Source organism: Podarcis melisellensis (genome assembly GCF_964234715.1).
Source record: "Podarcis melisellensis genome assembly, chromosome: 13".
Taxonomy (NCBI): domain Eukaryota; kingdom Metazoa; phylum Chordata; class Lepidosauria; order Squamata; family Lacertidae; genus Podarcis; species Podarcis melisellensis.
Window position 1 is genome coordinate 13,539,447 of NC_138545.1, and position 18,137 is coordinate 13,557,583.

General features: G+C 41.9%; 3 protein-coding genes across 11 annotated transcripts; all 3 read right to left on the minus strand.

Annotated features, from left to right (window-relative positions):
* Positions 1 to 463: 463 nt before the first annotated feature.
* Positions 464 to 16,166, minus strand: LOC309354513 (olfactory receptor 4Q2-like). Of its 7 annotated transcripts, none has more exons than XM_081884685.1 (3): positions 13,200 to 13,342; positions 6,141 to 6,236; positions 464 to 1,659 (listed from the first exon to the last, which is right to left on the minus strand). In XM_081884685.1, exons 2-3 carry the CDS (start codon positions 6,160 to 6,162, stop codon positions 704 to 706), a joined length of 978 nt encoding a protein of 325 aa, XP_081740811.1. In that variant the 5' UTR covers positions 6,163 to 6,236; positions 13,200 to 13,342; the 3' UTR covers positions 464 to 703. The 7 variants fall into 7 exon arrangements, with proteins under 7 accessions (XP_081740811.1, XP_081740817.1, XP_081740812.1 ...); XM_081884691.1 differs by having other exon boundaries at positions 464 to 1,548; positions 13,196 to 13,248; XM_081884686.1 differs by having other exon boundaries at positions 13,196 to 13,244.
* On the minus strand, positions 10,232 to 16,201 carry LOC309354517 (olfactory receptor 4Q2-like). 2 transcript variants are annotated; one of them, XM_081884695.1, is made up of 2 exons: positions 16,081 to 16,201; positions 10,232 to 11,268 (listed from the first exon to the last, which is right to left on the minus strand). In XM_081884695.1, exon 2 carries the CDS (start codon positions 11,261 to 11,263, stop codon positions 10,313 to 10,315), a length of 951 nt encoding a protein of 316 aa, XP_081740821.1. In that variant the 5' UTR covers positions 11,264 to 11,268; positions 16,081 to 16,201; the 3' UTR covers positions 10,232 to 10,312. The 2 variants fall into 2 exon arrangements, with proteins under 2 accessions (XP_081740821.1, XP_081740822.1); XM_081884696.1 differs by lacking the exon at positions 16,081 to 16,201 and adding an exon at positions 13,196 to 13,257.
* LOC309354525 (olfactory receptor 4M1-like) lies at positions 14,515 to 17,338 on the minus strand. Of its 2 annotated transcripts, none has more exons than XM_081884710.1 (2): positions 16,377 to 17,338; positions 14,515 to 14,689 (listed from the first exon to the last, which is right to left on the minus strand). In XM_081884710.1, exons 1-2 carry the CDS (start codon positions 17,119 to 17,121, stop codon positions 14,661 to 14,663), a joined length of 774 nt encoding a protein of 257 aa, XP_081740836.1. In that variant the 5' UTR covers positions 17,122 to 17,338; the 3' UTR covers positions 14,515 to 14,660. The 2 variants fall into 2 exon arrangements, with proteins under 2 accessions (XP_081740836.1, XP_081740837.1); XM_081884711.1 differs by lacking the exon at positions 14,515 to 14,689 and adding an exon at positions 16,031 to 16,195.
* Positions 17,339 to 18,137: the final 799 nt, after the last annotated feature.

Genomic DNA, 18,137 nt, shown 5'->3' on the forward strand with positions numbered 1-18,137 from the left:
TGTGATGCTACAAATAAATAATGAAGGTTAGGGCTCTGCCATTATTTTCCATCACAGAGTTGGGCTGGGTGGGAGGGTTTAAACCTTGACAATTATCCAAGCATTGTGATGCTACAAATAAAATTATGTCTGTATGTCTTTATGTTACCCACTTCAGATTTCACTGCTGACTCTCTCACCCACCCCACCCCAAAATATTTGCAGAGCCACTCCTAGTCTTCTGGTCTATGGAGAAGCTCACCAACTATATCACATTTTTAAGTTACATACAACATATCATTCACACACACACACACACACACACACACACACACACTACACCATTGTATTATCCTGTATATTAATGTTATTTATTTGAACATTGATATTTTGATTAAATATGCATACTCAGTTTATTTGATTTCATGTTATATTTTCATGTGCTTGATCTCTTTGTTTACTTGATTCCATAGGCTGTTTTCATCATTGTCAGGGAGTAATAACTGTGATTCAATCTCAAGCTTCTGCATAGGAAAAGAAAACCAAAGTGCCATAATATCAGTTTTAAAACGAAGTGTCATTGTTGATTAAGCATTTGCTGGTTACATTTGTATGTTGTTGCTGCTGTCATTATTTAAATTTGTCATCCACCTTTCTCCATAAAAGCAAATGGATGGCTGTTTAGATAGTTTCTTTGGAGGATATTCTGTGAAGGTCTTTAGAATCACGTCTCTACTTTCCCATCAGAAATCGTTTCCTTCCCTGTCAGCTTCCTTATTGCTGACTTCACATCTTTGTTTCTCAGAGTGTAGATTAACGGATTCAGCATAGGGGTGATGAGATTGATATTGTAAAGAGTATGGGTCAGCTTGTCTACTGTGATAGCAGATAAAGGCTCAGTGTAGATAAAGATGCAGGGTCCAAAGAACAATGTCACCACAATTAGATGGGAGGCACAGACATTTAGGGCTTTGCGTCGTCCCTCAGGAGAGCGGATCCTCACCAGGATGGTTGCATAGGAGATCACCAAAAGAACAAAGCAGCTGGCTGAAATGAGGCCACTGTTGGAGACTATGAGAAGCTCAGTGATGTAGGTGTCAGTGCAGGCCAGCTTAATGACCGGTGGGACATCACAGAAGAAGTTGTTCAATTGGTTGGGCCCACAGTAGGGAAGGCCTATAGTGAGGAGTAATTGAACCATGGAGTGGATGAAGCCCCCAGTCCAAGAGGCTGCCACCAGCCAGCTACAGAGCTCCCTGTTCATGATATTGGGATAGTGCAGAGGCTTGCAAATGGCCACATACCTGTCATAGGCCATGACAGTGAGGAGGAACATCTCAGCAGCGGCCAAGAGATGGAGGAAAAAGAGCTGGGCCATGCAGGCATCAAAGGAGATGCTCTTCTTCTCAGACAAAAAGTCCACCAACATCTTAGGGGTTGTGACATGGGAGTAGCAAAGGTCTAGAAATGAGAGGTTCCCAAGCAGAAAGTACATGGGTGTTCTCAGTCGAGGGTCTGAGGTCACTGTCAGCATGATCAGGCTGTTTCCTACTAGGGTGGCTGCATAGACTAGGAGGAAAAACACAAAGAGGGTGGCTTGGGACTGCCATGTTGGAGAAAGGGCCACAAAGAGGAATTCATTGACTCTGGTGTAGTTTCCTTTCAGGTGATCCATTTTGCCTGCAAAAGTGGAAAGAAGCATTTTTAATTATTTCTTTATTTAATAAGAATATTGATAAGTGGCCAATTCATTAAAACAGATCATGGGGGTGGAAAATAAAATAACGAAAACCATATAAAATTGGCTGCTTGTGGGGGGGGGGGGGCGGGAATGGCAAGCTATAACCAACCAACCAACTAACTAACTAACTAACTAAATATGTGCTGTATCCAATGCTATTCCTACTTAGAGTAGAGCCATTCAAATGAATGGTCTGCCATTTTCATTGGCTCTACCCTGAATAGGACTACCATTGAATTCAACCCTAAATCACAAAACATGGATCAGATTATCAAGACTGAATCTAATCAATTCTCTATAAGTGCTTGGTGAAACTAAAAATATTATCAACAGATGGACAAGTAGCCATTACCATAAAAACTTTCAGTTGGTACAGAAAATAAATCAACAGGAGATAACTGTGGAACAGTCAGGAAGGCTTGGCCAAGTGATTATACTGTTCTAACCTGTACACTAGGGAAAATTTGGTACTTTGAGTAACCTGGATCCAGGTTGTTTAAGCACTTTATTCACTAACAATAATACTGTTACCTCCAAGGGACTTTTTAAAGTGTGTAGTTGGACCTAGAATCTGGATGGCATATACGCAACTTAAATCAGGGTAGAATGTGCTCAGTGTTCATACTTAAAACAAACTGTCCGAAACACCTTCTTATTTTTGGCCGCAACCTCCTCTTCTTCACCATCTTCAGGCTGGTAACATTTTGCCCCATCCTTATAAATACTGCTAAAGTGATCCTTCCCCCCTGCTTTTGATGACTTTAGTTACCGACTAAGGCAGATTCCTAAATGAATTGTTGTTGTATAGCAGATAAGAATGACTAGTGTCTACAGAAAAACCATCACTGATAGGATGTAAGCAAGGATCGAACTATGCTTTGCAGTTGTTCAGAGCTGCTCTTCTTCTTCTTCTTCTTCTTCTTCTTCTTCTTCTTCTTCTTCTTCTTCTTCTTCTTCTTCTTCTTCTTCTTCTGGGTGTCTGATGGGGAGCTGAGATAATGCCTGGTTAGCTCAGTAATATTCGGGCCTAGTAATAGAATGACAGACAGTGCACAGCATTCAGCACCATTGTAGTATGTTAATAAGGAGGTGCTCTGGCCAAATGCTGGGATGCAGCATTCTGCACTAGCTGCAGTTTCAAGTGTAGCCTTACATAGAGTGCATTGCAATAATGCAGGGGTCAGCAAACTTTTCCAGCAGGGGGCCGGTCCACTGTCCCTCAGACTTTGTGGGGGACTGGACTATATTTGGGGGGGGGGGATAATGAATGAATTCCTATGCCCCACAAATAACCCAGAGATGCATTTTAAATAAAAGGACACATTCTACTTATGCAAAAACACGCTGATTCCCGGATCATCCGCAGGCCAGCTTTAGAAGGTGATTGGGCTGGATCCGGCCCCCGGGCCTTAGTTTGCCTACCCATGCAATAATGCATTCTAGAAGTTGCCAAGGCTTGCACGACTGTGGCCAAGCTGTTCCTTTCCTGGCAAAACCATAATAAATACATTATAGGGCCCTGTTAGTCCTGCCACCCCTGACTCCTGCCTGGTTTCTTTGACCCATGATGGGGCTTCTAGGTGGTTTTTAAGCATAATTGCCAATTGACACTCATTATCCCTGCAGTTCAAAAAGTCCAATATCAGGCCCAAAGTTCAAAATCATGTGAACATTTGAATTTCCAGATACAGTTGATCAATATCTGAAGACTTTTATTTCCCCACTCTTCTGCCATACACGCTACACATACTGTATAGGTGACTGGAGTCATTTACTGGTGTAAGCTTTTGGACACTAACAGCAATTGCCTGGGACTGCCAAGTTTCACAGGTTGAATGTCAATAGCAACAACATTTTAGGTATACTGGGTAATATCTCTCTGTCTGTCCATTCAATCATTTTATGTATCTGGTCTCCAGAATGTCAAGGTGTATACAAGGTGTAGGAATTGGTAAAACTGTCAATTTCATTTTAGCAATTTCCCATTTTTGCAGCATCCAGTTCACTACATTTCTATATCAGTTTGAGGGGATGCAAAATAATAATATATATTTGGGGGTGCCAAATGTGGCCTCATAAAGGCCTCTTATTATGAAAGATTACCAAGGTCTGCCCCTCCACAATTGGCTAGGGAACTACAAAGTCAAGTTTTACAAAATGCCAATAAACCTCTAGTAACTTCCAATAGAAACTAGATCCAGTTAAGGACTACATCCCTGGAACTACTCAGGGCTTTAAACAGGATAAGGGTAACAAGTTCTGTTTTCTTTATTTACACATTCATCAACAGCATTTTCATACGTAATATAGTAAGGTGGTATATAGTCTAATTAATACCATAAAACCAATAGAAGCATCAATAAGAGCCAAGACACCGCTTGTTCTAAGCACCCTTACAGATAGGCTAACACAATTAGTAGTGGGATGCCTTCTTCACTAAATTTTCACAGCATACAATGGTACCTCGGGTTACAGACGCTTCAGGTCACAGACTCTGCTAACCCAGAAATAGCACCTCGGGTTAAGAACTTTGCTTCAGGATGAGAACAGAAATTGTGTGGTGGCGGCGCAGCAGCAGCAGGAGGCCCCATTAGCTAAAGTGGTACCTCAGGTTAAGAACTGTTTCAGCTTAAGAACGGACCTCCAGAACGAATTAAGTTCTTAACCTGAGGTACCACTGTATTCAGTTCCTTACACAGAAAACTCTTCTAATGATCACTCATGATGGCAGTGGGTATCATTTAGCACTCTCCTAATGAAGCAGTTTTAAAGATATCTTCAGTAACTCTAGCAAACATGATTAACACCACAGTCCTAGAAAAGTGTGCACTGGAATGCAAACTTTATGTCATAAAATTATACCTTGCATTTTGAGGACCCAGGTAGTTCTGCATCAGGACATTTTAAAATTCTGTCCATGTTGTACATTGGGGGTGGGGAATGGGGATAAGAGAGAGCTAATGAAATCAATAAAACTGTCACATAATACCTTATTAGTCCTGACAAATGTCAAATGTCTCCTTTAATAAGGTGATTGGGAGATTGCTATCAATAGCAATAGTGGTCCAAGGAATATCTAAGAGTAAGATCTCTTTGTGGGCCCTTTCAGGGTGTCATCATCTTCAGGTAGGATTCAGTTACTTTATGGCGAATTCAGATTGTACATTTACAGTTGTTTGGGAAATCTTACACTCTAGACATGCTTCCCCCCCAAATATTTAACTTTTTCTCTGATAAGAAAAATGCAGAGGAAAGTATGTGGCAATACTTCCTTGATGCAATGTTGCCTAACCAAATTACAAATGAATTGGGCTGACTGCTCAATAAACAGGTCTTCTGCAAGTGCCCAGAAGCTCTCCTCCCCACCCTAGCTAAGAATTGTGCAATTGAGATGCCTACCTAAGAGGAGAAACTGCATTTGGAGGGGAAAAACATATACAGAGAGAAGGCAAGAGATGAATTTGGGACTCGAGAGTTAACAGGGTTTGGGGGGTACTGGATTGCTCCCTGCGAACCTGATGTTGGCGGGTGCAGTGGTCCTTGACAGTCTATTAGGGTGTTTAAGCTATTCCAGCACCTATGCTCAGCTTATATTTTTGCAAATAAACACACATATTACAAAATGCCAATAAGCTTCTAGAGATCTCCCTCCAACAGGAACTAGACCCAGGCAACCTGGTTCAAGAGGCTGGGCAGACTTTTGAAATACACATACTTGTAGAAAGAGAAATAAACCCAATCCCAGAGAGAAGAAAATAGGAGAATCACAGACCCTCCTTTCTAATTGTCTTCTGCTCCATATGAGTACTTGTTGTCTCAGTTTGATTCAACTGTGTCTGCCTCAACAATCTTGGGGACTGGATGTGGTGTGTGAAATGAAGCAGCCACAGGGTTGCTCTTCACTCATCCCCAGCATTATCACCACCACCATTATCCTTTATTATTTGGCTCCCCCCCCCCGAAATGTGACCCAGAGCAACTTTGAAATGAAACCACCATGTGCCACCTCAAGTGATTGCCTCACTTTGCCCTGCTTCTCTGTTTGACAAGCATCACAAGACAATTGAGAGAATTATGCAATAATCACAAAATGCAAAATCTCCCCCTAAAATCACTCAACCCCAAAGCATCTATCATCACAAATCCTATGACAGAGAATTAGAACAGGGCTGTCAATTGGATGCCACCCAGGGTTTATTCAACCCTAGCTCCAATCAGTCTCAGGCAACATGCTCAAGGATGGCAGCTGTGGTCCAGAAACATCTGGAGAACACATTAGCTAGCTGTGAATTACAAGACAGGTTCTAACCCTTTTCTGCAAGCTAGTCTGTGTCTGAAGGAGGGAAATTGGTTAGCAAATTTATATCAGGTCTACCCCATCAGCCCTGTGTGTCTCACTTGCACTCTCTTCCTTACTCACTCTGAGGTTGCACAGGGAACATCTCTTCACAGCTAATCAAATCTTGGAGTGTGAAGTGAGAAGTGGCCTTGCAGTGTCACTCAATGATTTTGAAAGCTGGCAAATGGGAACAATGAAAAGTCTTATTTAATTATCTCTTTGAGTCTTGGCACATATGTGTAGGCATTAAGGAGCTGGTGAGTGTGGTTGCAAAGGGAGTTTCTTTCCAAAGTTACTGCTCTGGTATTCCCAGTGAGAGAAGGGCAGTAAACTTTGAGAACTTGCAAAGGAAATTCTTCTTCAACCCAGTTTTCCTTTAATCTTCACTTAGCAAGTTCATTAGAATGGATTTGTACATTGCAACCACCTTCTTGCTTTATAAATCTGAAAGCAATCCACAGTGTTGCAACACCAGTGTTCATGGTGCTTTGCAGTATTGAATAGACCAAGACTCTGCCTACAGAGTGGTGTGGTGTAGTGGTTAAGAGAGGTAGACTCGTAATCTGGTGAACTGGGTTCGCGTCTCCGCTCCTGTTGTGAAGGTTTTATAAGCAATAATCCAGGGAATCACATGTCTACCTTCCCATCAGAAATTTGTTTCCTTGATTGCCAACATTCCTGTGTTTTTTATTCTTTTGCTTTTCACTTGTTTTTATTTTGTAAAATGATTTTACCGTATGGTTCATATTTTAAATTATCATAAACCACTATGATAAATTTCTATGATACAACAGTGTATAAATATATTTATAACAAAATAAAATAAATCTTCATTTTAGAATACTTGTCTTTATTTACAAATATACAGGTCAAGCAAATATGAAGGGACAGTTAAAATATGCATGCCTGTGGATGGGACTTACTTTTGAGTAGATATGGATGGGATTGCACTGTCAGTCTAGATCAAATCTGGTGTGTTCAATAGGACTTGGACTAGGGAAAGGGTAGACTGAATTGCATCCTTTATGTACCAGGATTTGCTTTAACTTTTGAGAGCATCAGTAGTTCTGCATCAATAAATTTTAATATTTATCTATATCGTACACTGGGGGTTGTGGTGCTGGCTGGACTTGAGATGGTTGGTGGAACCAGGAAAAGCTGTTGGATAAAGCCTTATCAGTCCTGAAAAAATGCCAAATGTCTCATTTGACTGTGGAGAGGTGTGTGTGTGGCTGCTTGCTATCAATAGCTGCCCCTTTGAATGGCCAAGAAGTAAAATCTCTCTTTGGGCACTACTAGAGTATCACCATCTTCAGGTAGGATTCAATCACATGCCAGCAAATTCAGGTTGTGCATTTACAGGTGATTAGGATGTCTTGTGCAACAAACATGCCTCCAAAAAATATTACACTTTTGTGCTATGGGATGGACAAAAATATGAATTAACACTTCCTTGATGCAATGTTACCTAACCTCCCCTCGAATAAATCATGTGGGCTCACACTGTCTACTCTCCAACACAGCTAAGAATGGTGAAAAGAATCTGTCTGAGAAAAGAAACTGCAGTCGGTGAAAGAAAGAAGGGGGTGGGGTAGACAGAGGGACAGAGAAATGACTTTGGGGCTCTGGGATTTAACAGTGATTGAGGTGCTGGACAGCTCCTCAGGAACCTGACAGAGGTGCATTGGACCTGGACAGTCTGGGTGAATATTTAGGATACAGCTTCACCTGCATCTAGCCTATATATTTCTGAATAAACACATATATTGGAAAATGTCAGCAAGCCTCTAGAGATCGCCTTCCAAATTGAACTAGACACAGGCAATCTGGTTTAACAGGTTGTGTAGACTTTTCAAATATATAAGCATGCAAAAAAGAATGAAAGAATTCCAGAAGAATGAAAAAGCACAAACAGAGATTCCTCTTTCAACTCCCTATAAATACTTTTCATTCCAGTTTGGTTTGCTTTTGTCTGCCTCAACAATCTTGGAGAATGTCTGTGGTGTTGAGAGAGGAAAACCAGAGAGCTGCTGCCTCATAGCAGTAATATTATCACCACCATCACAAGTATCTTTAATTAGCTGCTTTTTTCACAAAACCTAACCCAAAGCAAGTTATAAAATGGTACCAACATGTGCCACTGAGGGTGATTGCCTCACTTTGCCCAATGGTAATGCCAGCCCTGCTTTTGTGCTTGATAAGGACTGCTAGACAACTGAAAGAATTATGAAACAATCACAAGATGCAAAATGCCCCTCCTTAAAATCTCTCAAAAGTAGCTATAGTCACAAATCCTATAATAGAGAATTGGTGGCAGCCAGTGGGATGTTGCCCAAGGCTTATTCATCCCCAGCTCCAATCAATCCCACACAACATGGTCAATGGTGATGGGAGTTGTAGTTCAGAAACATCTGGAGGACACCTATCTGGGAATTACAAGACAGATTGTAACATTTTTTGCAGCCTAGTTCGTGTTTTAAGGGGGGAAATTGCTCGGTGAATTTAGAGCATGTCTACCCCATCAGCCCTGTCCATCTCACTTGCTCTCTCCTTACTCACTCTGAGGTTACATGGGGAACAACTCTTCACAGCCACTAAGATCTTGCACTGGGGAGTGGGAAGTGGCATTCCAGTGTCATCCAATGCCTTTGAAAGTCAGCAAGTGAGAATAATGAAAAGACTTTCTGATTTATCTTGGCAGGGCAAACTGATATGCTGAGTATGGCGGAGCTGAATGATTGTGGCTGCAAAGGGAGTTTCTTGCCAAAGTTACTGCTCTGATATCTCCAGTGAGGGAAAGAATTTGAGAATTTGTAAAAGAAATTCCTCCCTAGTACAGTTTGCTTTTAAGTGGCATTTATTATGTGCCATGTGTAAGGTTCCATGGTGTAATGGTTAGCACTCTGGACTCTGAATCCAGCGATCCGAGTTCAAATCTCGGTGGAACCTACTCCATAGTTTTAAGGGACTACTCCTTAGTTTTTAAGAGTCTAAACCACAGAGCCCAGGGCTTGCCAATCAGAAGGTTGGCGGTTCGAATCCCTGCGATGGGGTGAGCTCCCGTTGCTCGGACCCTGCTCCTGTCAACCTAGCAGTTGAAAAGCACATCAAAATGCGAGTAAATAAATAGGTACTGCTTTGGCAGGAAGGTAAACGATGTTTCCATGCACTGCTCTGGTTCACCAAAAGCGGCTTAGTCATGCTGGCCACATGACCCGGAAGCTGTACACTGGCTCCCTCAGCCAGTAAAGTGAGATGAGCACCGCAACCCCAGAGTCGTCCACGACTGGACCTAACGGTCAGGGGTCCCTTTACCTTTACCTTGATTTAAAAATGTGAAAGGAATTGATGTTGTTGCACCATAATTGTCCACAGTGCTTTACAACATGAAAGAGAGAAGAGCTCTGCTTCCAAGTATCTTACAGTTTAAAATAAGGAAGGATAGAGAGAGATAAACAGGGAAAGAGCATGTAAATGATTCAGTAGCACCTGCTTGGATTTGGCTACAGGATAGGTGACAGAAGGGCATAGGGATCTAAGGGGTTCACAGAAAGTGATTTCTAGTTTCCCCTTCCATGTTCAGAACAGGCAAGCTGGATCAGAATCATAGTGTGGGGAGAAAGGGTTAAAGACCATGCATGTCATGTCCCCAAAATAATTGGAGTAGGGTGGTTGTTTAAAAATAATTACTTTGGTAGTGTCAATGAAATATGTTTCTGGACTCAAGAGTGTTCCCAGTTCTGCAACTTAAAATATCACATTATCAGGTTTATTAAATGTTATATATCAAAAACTGATATTTTTGTTTAATACACATACTAAGTTTATTTAATTACAGGTTATATTCACATGCATTTAACCCCTTTTTTATTTGATTGCCAATGATATCTACATTACAGTCAGGCAGTAATAATAGGGATTTGAGCAGAAGCTAGCAGGGCTTTTGCATAGGAAATGAAAACCATAGTGCTATAATAATGGTTTTTAAAAATGAAGCCTCCTTACTGATAAAGGACTTGCTGATTAAGCCTGTAGGTTCCTAATGTTCTTGTTGTTAATTAGATTTCTTACTAACTCCTCAGCATTAAAAAAGAATATGATGGGTACTTAATTCATATTTCAAATGTGCCAAAGCACATTTTTTAAAGATCAGTCCAGTTTTTATCAAAAATGGTTGCTTTCAACACTCTCCAATTACATGCTACACCCAACTATGCTGCTGTGAAGGTCTCTATAAGTAATAATCCAGGGAATCACATGTCTACCTTCCCATCAGAAATTGTTTCCTTCCCTGTCAGCTTCCTTATGGCTGACTTAACATCTTTGTTTCTCAGAGTGTAGATCAATGGATTCAGCATGGGAGTAATGATATTGATATTGTACAGGACAGGGGTCAGCTTGTCTACTGAGATAGTGGATAAGGGCCCACCGTAGATAAAGATGCAAGGACCAAAGAACAATGTCACCACCATTAGGTGAGAGGCACAGACATTGAGGGCTTTGCGCCGTCCCTCAGGGGAGCGGATTCTCACCAGGATGGTGGCATAGGAAGCCACCAAGATGACAAAGCAGCTGATTGAGATGAGGCCACTGTTGGAGACTATGAGGAGTTCAGTGACGTAGGTATCAGTGCAGGCCAGCTTGATAACTGGTGGGACATCACAGAAGAAATTGTCCAATTGGTTGGGCCCACAGTAGGGAAGCCCTATAGTGAGGACTAACTGGACTGTGGAGTGGATGAAGCCCCCAGTCCAAGAGGCTACCACCAGCCAGCTACAAAGCTGCCTGTTCATGATATTGGGATAGTGCAGAGGCTTGCAAATAGCCACATACCGGTCATAGGCCATGATGGTGAGAAGGAACATCTCGGTAGCACCCACAAAATGGAGGAAAAAGAGCTGGGCCATGCAGGCATCAAAGGAGATGCTCTTCTTTTTGGACAAAAGGTCCACTAGAATTTTAGGGGTTGTGACTGTGGAGTAGCAAAGGTCCACGAAGGAGAGGTTCCCCAGCAGGAAGTACATAGGTGTTTGCAGTCGAAGGTCAGAAGTCACTGTCAGCATGATAAGACTATTTCCTACTATGGTAGATGCGTAAACCAGGAGGAAGACCGCAAAGAGGATGGCTTGGGACTCCCATGTGGGGGATATGGCCATCAAAAGGAATTCATTTATTCTTGTGTGGTTTTCTTTAAGGTGCCCCATTTAGCCTGTAAAAGGGGAAAGGAAACATATTTTTTTATTCATTCATTCAAAAATATTTTCTAAGCTGCCAGCTCATTGAAGAAATCATCTCAGTGTGCTATAAAATTGCTAAAACATCATAAAATAGGTTCCTTGAGAGAGAGGACAGGAAACAAGTAAGTAAACCAAAGCTAAACCCATTTTTCCCCCTTTCAGAGTAAACCAATTGAAATGAATGAACATGACTAGCTTTCATTTGCTTCTAAGTGAAGGGGGTACTTTTGATTCACTTCTCTATGCATGAAACATTTATTCCAGAGCTGATCTTCTGCATAGCTTTTTCTGGAAGATGTTTGAATAGAATATATCGTGTTAAAAAGCCAGGGATTTTTTCTGGGGGTACTCAAGGCTATGCAGTACTGACACCTTTCTTTCTAGAAGAAAAGCACTGTTTAAAACCACCACTTTATTTCAGATCCCTTTATCCCTTATTTACTCAAACCTCTGTTGTTGTTGCTGCTGCTGCATTTTCTTCTGTCCTTCCTTCCCACTTTGCTCAGACCATTTCCATTATTTAAAACTGCTATTTTCTGTTCTGTGTCTCTTCACCATTGCTTTGCGCAAACATCTGCTGTTATAGAATCAAAGAATCATAGAACTGTGGAGCTGGAAGGGACTCAGAGAATCATCTAGTCCAATGAATTTCCAATGAAGAAGAGTGAAAATTGATGTTTTAAACTTTTCCCTCTTCCATTTCTCAGTTGCCTCGTGTGGGAAAGATAAAGGATACAAGGCCCACTAATATTCCATTGTATCTACTACCATCACTCCTGGTACCATTTGTTGTCTTTAACATAAGGTTCTAGATTCAATGTGGTAATTTAGAAAGACTATTTTAAACATCCATATGTGCACAACATCCATCAACTGAACTTGAGATTCTCTATCTGAATAAGCAAAGTGACAGCTTGCTCTTAAGATTCTCAGCAACATATATCAGTATGGGTTGTATACACAAAGGGGGCTGCAGAACAGGAGAAGGTATGGAAATGATGGTGATCACACAGAAAGGGAGAACTAAGAAGAGAAAGGAGAAGGGTGGAGAGATTAAAAAAAAGAATGAAGATGAAAATGGAAGTGGAAAGGGGGTTGCCAACGCCCCCCCCAAAAAAAAATAAACCCCAGAATGAGTAGGAGGAATGGGAATGAGGTTGAATATGAAAGCACTGGCATAGAAAGGTATACAGAATGGGAGTTGGGCAGAATGTGAAAACAGTGCTTAGATGTTGAAGTCTTTGGGAGGGGGAAGATACAAGAGATACTTGCAGTGGTTTGTGTGCAAGAGAGGTTGTAGAAAATGTGAGGCAAGCATGAGGTGAAGGTGAAAACAGAGGAGCAAAGCATTTTGTGCTTACAGGAACCAGTAGACAATTGACAGAATTGTGGAATGGTCACAATCCACAGAATCTCTGCCTGACCTCTCTGAACTCAAAATCATCTATCACTCCCATATCCTACGGTAGAGAATTTGAATAGATATAGCCAGTGGAATGTTGTCAAGATGTTAATCAACTCCAACCAACCCAGCCAACACATGGTCAGCGATGATGGAAGTAATAATAATAATAATAATAATAATAATAATAATAATAATAATAATAATTTATTATTTATACCTCGCCTATCTGGCTGTGTTTCCCCAGCTACTCTGGGTGGATTCCAGCAAAATTTTAAAATACAATAATTTATCAAATATTAAAAGCTTCACTGAAGAGGGCTGCCTTTAATCCAGCAGCATGTGAAAGGCATAGCATTGATAAGGTCTGAATTAAAATATAGATTCTAAACCTTCTTTGCAACTCAGCTCGTGTCTGAAGGGGGGTAAATTTTTTTAGCAAATTTGAATCTGAACTACCCCATCAGCCCCATCCATCTCACTTGCCCCTTACTCACTCACTCTGAGGTCACTTGAAGATTGCACAGAGAACTTCTTTCCACAGCTGATCCAATCTCAGTCTCAGAATCAGCATTCCGGTTTTGCTTGATGACTTTGAACTCTCCATGCCAGATGGAAAATGGGACAATGAAGAGGATGCTTGATTTATCCCTTTAGATCTTGGCAAGGTAAACTGGTGCTATGGGCATTCAAGAGCTGGATGATCATTGTTACAAAGGGAGTTTGTTTCCAAAGTTACCACTCTGACATCTGGCTCTGGTGTCCCCAGTGAGGCAAAGGAAACAAACTTTGAGAACTTGTCACCATCTACAAAGCACAGCAAATTCATCCTCATGCCCCGTTTAGATTTGATCTGAACTCACTAAACCCAGTGGAGTAGATTTGTGCAGTGGATTAGCCTCCTTGTTTTACAAGAAATTGTTTTGTTTCATCAGCATTGTACACAGTGATTCACATCATGAAAGAGAACAGGCGTTTGCCTCCAAGGAGCTTACAGACTAAAATTTGATTCAAGAAAAACAAGGAAGGAAGGATAGAGAAGGAAAGAACAGGGGAAACAGAGAACAAATCTTTAACTTGGATTCAGCTACAGGATAAACCCCTAGTGGGCATTGGACCCCCTGGAAGGCCAAGATTAACCCACAAACCAGAGCTCCCCTTGCCCGAGTTGGAGGAAATTTGTTTTCTGCTGCTCAGGAGAGTAGGATACAAACCAACGTATTCCAAGTAAAAGGTGGGGAGGGGGCTTGTCTGATAGTATGAGCTGTGCAACAGTGGAGCAGCCTTCCTTAGAAGGCACTGGACTCTCTCTTCATTAGAAGTGTTGAATTATAGGTTGATGTCTGCCTATCCCTACCAGGGATGGATATTTATTTATTTATTTATTTATTTATTTATTTAACTTTGATCCTGCCATTCCTCGAAGGACCTTAGGAAAGCTTCTGTGGTTCTCCCCCCACCCTGCCCTGCCCAATTTTATCATCACAACAACCCTGTGAAGAGGTTTATGCTTAGTGAAAAGGCCTCTCCTCCTTCCGGAGGGGAGGTGTTGTGGGCAGGAGACGATTTCCGCATCACGCAGGGGGCATTACGCCCCCTGCCCCATCCACATGGCTGGCGTGCCATGCCCCTGGTTGAGCACCCAATCAGGCGGCTTGGTGGGGGCGTGGTTTGCTGCTCAAGGCGCAGCCACACCAGCCATTCAGCCCATTTGCTCACGGGTTCATCTTTCACATTGGGGAAACGACATTTGGCTAGGATAACTGGATGTGCATGATAAGACATATAAGAACATTTATTTGCTTGCAGAACGCACTGCACTTTAAGCTTCTAAGTGGGGAGGAAGGAAACTTAGTAGAGTTGCGTGTGTTGAGCTGGTAATTCCACCTTCTGAATTAAACAGTGGTGAGGGTTTATGAGGCAAGCAGCAGACAGAGAAGAGGAGATTGTTCTGGCACTTTCTTATGCCGTGAACAACTTGATGCAGATCACTGTCATGTAGAAAAATGGGTCTTATTGCACTTTTATGGACTGGATCCCGAGCTTCTTCTTCTTTCACAATATATATGTTAATGGCAATGTATATTGAGCAACACGGGACACGGGTGGCACTGTGGTCTAAAACACTGAGCATCTTGGGCTTGCCAATTGAAAGGTCAGCGGTTCAAATCCCCACAACGGGGTGAGCTCCCGTTGCTCTGCCCCAGCTCCTGCCAACCTAGCAGTTTGAAAGCACGCCACTGCAAGTAGATAAATGGGTACTGCTGTGGTGGGAAGGTAAACAGTGTTTCCGTGCCCTCTGGTTTCCATCACAGTGTCCCATTGTGCCAGTAGCAATTTAGTCATGCTGGGCACATGACCCGGAAAGCTTTCTGTGGACAAACACCAGCTCCATTGGCCTGAAAGCGAGATGAGCGCCGCAACCCCATAGTCACCTTTGACTGGACTTAACCGTCCAGGGGTCTTTTACCTTTATCTTTTATTGAGCAATAATGTATATTTGTGTACAACTACCAGTCATTGTACAACACATGGAAGATATGCACATAATCTGTTCATGAATGGGAAATTGTGTGTACTCCTCTCCCATACATATTGGGGGACATGCATATCTCAGCTACATCTTATACATTCTCCAGACATTAGGCATACTCTCTAACAGACTTTGACGGATGTGCATGTGTCAGACCATTTTGTACATTCTCCAGGCATAATGTGTAATGTCTGTGGTATCTTAATTTCATTATGCAAACTCTCCAGCAGGCCTCAGGTAATGTAGACATCTCAGTTTTTATTATTTCACAGCAGGGTTTTGTATTCTGGCATTGAAAAGATTTCTTCATTTCACACTGCTTAAGGACGTTGACACCATTTAAAAAACAAGCTTACTCCATGAAACTGAGCTCAGTAGAACAATAGAGAGAGCTTATTAATAGTTCACTTAACCAACATGTACATCTTTAATATAATTTACTTACAGGCATTTTATCCCATGTACTTGTTGAAAGGCAACTGATAATTTGTTAGATTTTTTTAAAAGACTGCTTCTAAAATTTTATTTCACAGGAGTCTTTGAAATAAATTTGTTATAGAGCACACTAGAATTTAGTTGGAATTTACATGATCAGCTTTAATGCAAAAAAAATATGCCATTTTCAGTTAGAATTTTCCTATAATTTCAGCGTAAGTCAAGAAATGACTATTCAAGAGGTAATTGAATAGAATATTTTATATAGATGTATTTCAATTCAATCATGTAAGAGTGTGAATGTGTAGAGGCAGAAAGGGGTTGGGGAGATCAATCATAAGCAAAAGAAGCCACTGGAAAGCCATGGTGTTTCCTAGTGATGTTTCCTTATTAAAACTGACCATATCTTCTCACCCTTGGTCATGCAAGGAAGGCCCCAGGATGACTACCATTCTATTGATCTCATGTTTCCTTGCACAGGAGGTATCTGTTGACCACCTTCTTCATAGCTGTGGTGATCTCCTTATTCCTGAGGGTATAAATAATGGGGTTTAGGAGTGGAAAGATTATTGTGTGGAAGACAGAGACCACCTTGTCAGGAGCATATTCATCAAAGGGTCGGGCATAGATGTAGATGGCAGGGGTAAACATGAAAATGACTATGGTGATGTGCGAATAGCAAGTGGAGAGAGCCTTGCTGGCTGACTCACCAGTGGTGTTCTTCTTCAGCATGGTGAGCAAGAAGACGTAGGAAACCAAGAGGGCCACAAAGCAGACCACAGAGATGAGGCCACTGCTGAATATCATGACCATCTCCTCAGCAAAGGAGTTGGCACAGGTGATCCTAAGAACCTGCGTGATGTCACAGAAGTAATTGTCCAATTCATTGGGTCCACAGAATGGAAGGCGGAGTATCAGCACAACTTGGATGAGAGAGTGGACAAAGCCCCCAGCCCAAGAGGCTATCACCAGTAGGATGCACAAGCGCCGGCCCATCATAGTGGAGTAGTGCAAGGGACGGCAGATGGCAACGTAGCGGTCATAGGCCATGACTGTGAGCAGGAACATCTCAGAGGCCCCCACAAAGTGGAGGAAGAAGAGCTGAGCAATGCAGCCCCAGAAAGAAATGATCTTGCGCTCAGCCAAGAAATCAACTAGCATCTTGGGGGCAGTGATGGAAGAATACCAGATGTCCAGGAATGCCAAGTTGGCCAATAGGAAATACATGGGTGAGCTGAGATGAGGGTCACTCCGGATGGTGATGATGATCAGCACATTGCTTGGCAGGACAATCATGTAGAAAGTGAGGAACAGGGCAAAGAGGAAAAGCTGGACCCCACGTTCATGTGACAGTCCTGTCAGGATGAACTCAGTCACTTGGGTGCTGTTCCTCAGACCCTCCAAGTGGGTAGACTTCAGCAACCTAAGTTTGGCCACTGCTGTGGTGTCCTCCATACCTCAAGTGAAGTTTAAGTGATCTGCACCTAGATAGGAAAGGGGGACCAGAAAAGAAAGAAAGAGCAGTGGGGAAAGAGGAGGAAATAATGAAGGAGCGTCTCCACCCCCATTGTTCAGCCCGGATACTGAGGTCCAGCTCCAAGGGCCTTCTGGCAGTTCCCTCACTGCGAGAAGTGAAGTTGCAGGGCACAATGCAGAGGGCCTTCTCAGTAGTGGTGCCCACCCTATGGAATGCTCTCCTATCAGATGTCAAAGAAACAACCAACCAACCAACCACCACCAGCAACAACAACAACTTTTTTTTATACCCTGCCCTCCTAGGCCAGGGCTGTGCTCAGGGTGGCTAACACTGAATATAAATTACAATAAAATGTAATAGAAAAAAAGAAAAAACCAGTTAATTAAAATACAGCTTAAAATACGGCTATATGATGTTTAGAAGACATCTGAAGGCAGCCCTGTTTAGGGAAGTTTTTAATGACTGATATCTGAATGTATTTTTTAATCTCCTGTTGGAAGCTGCCCAGAGTGGCTGGGGAAACCCAGCCAGATGGGCAGGGTATAAATAATAAATTATTATTATTATTATTATTATTATTATTATTATTATTATTATTAACCTTTGAATTAAAGAAGGGCTTCTCGGTGGCTGCTCCAGGACTCTGGAACTCCTTCCTTGGAGAAGTTAGACTGGCTCTTTCCTTCCCTGCAAGTGAAGGCTTTATTATTCCAATAGGAATAATAAGCAGTCAGGAATAGGAAAATACCTGACTGCTTTTAAGGAAAGGATGAGTGCTGTGCTGCTTTTATTATAATTTTCTGTATGTTTTAATAGATCATATATCTCTTGTTTTCTATGCAGTGATGGGTGAGTGATTGGATCAATAAATAGACACATGAGTAGATCAATTTACCCTGGTCTTTTTACACACACACACCACCCCATATTATGATTATGTTTATATCCCACCTTTTCCCCTGACAGGAACTCAAGGTGACATAAAGAAGACAGC

Bases quoted from the DNA above. Each gene is read 5' to 3' on its own strand.
- LOC309354513 (XM_081884685.1), bottom strand. From the start codon at position 6,162: ATGTTCCCTGTGCAACCTCAGA. The intron at 1,660-6,140 runs GTGAGTAAGGAA...CCACTTTTGCAG, and splicing joins GTTCCCTGTGCAACCTCAGA to GCAAAATGGATCACCTGAAA.
- LOC309354517 (XM_081884695.1), bottom strand. From the start codon at position 11,263: ATGGGGCACCTTAAAGAAAACCACACAAGAATAAATGAATTCCTTTTG.
- LOC309354525 (XM_081884710.1), bottom strand. From the start codon at position 17,121: ATGGAGGACACCACAGCAGTGGCCAAACTTAGGTTGCTGAAGTCTACC. The intron at 14,690-16,376 runs GTGAGTCAGCCA...TCTACATGACAG, and splicing joins GCTGAAGAAGAACACCACTG to TGATCTGCATCAAGTTGTTC.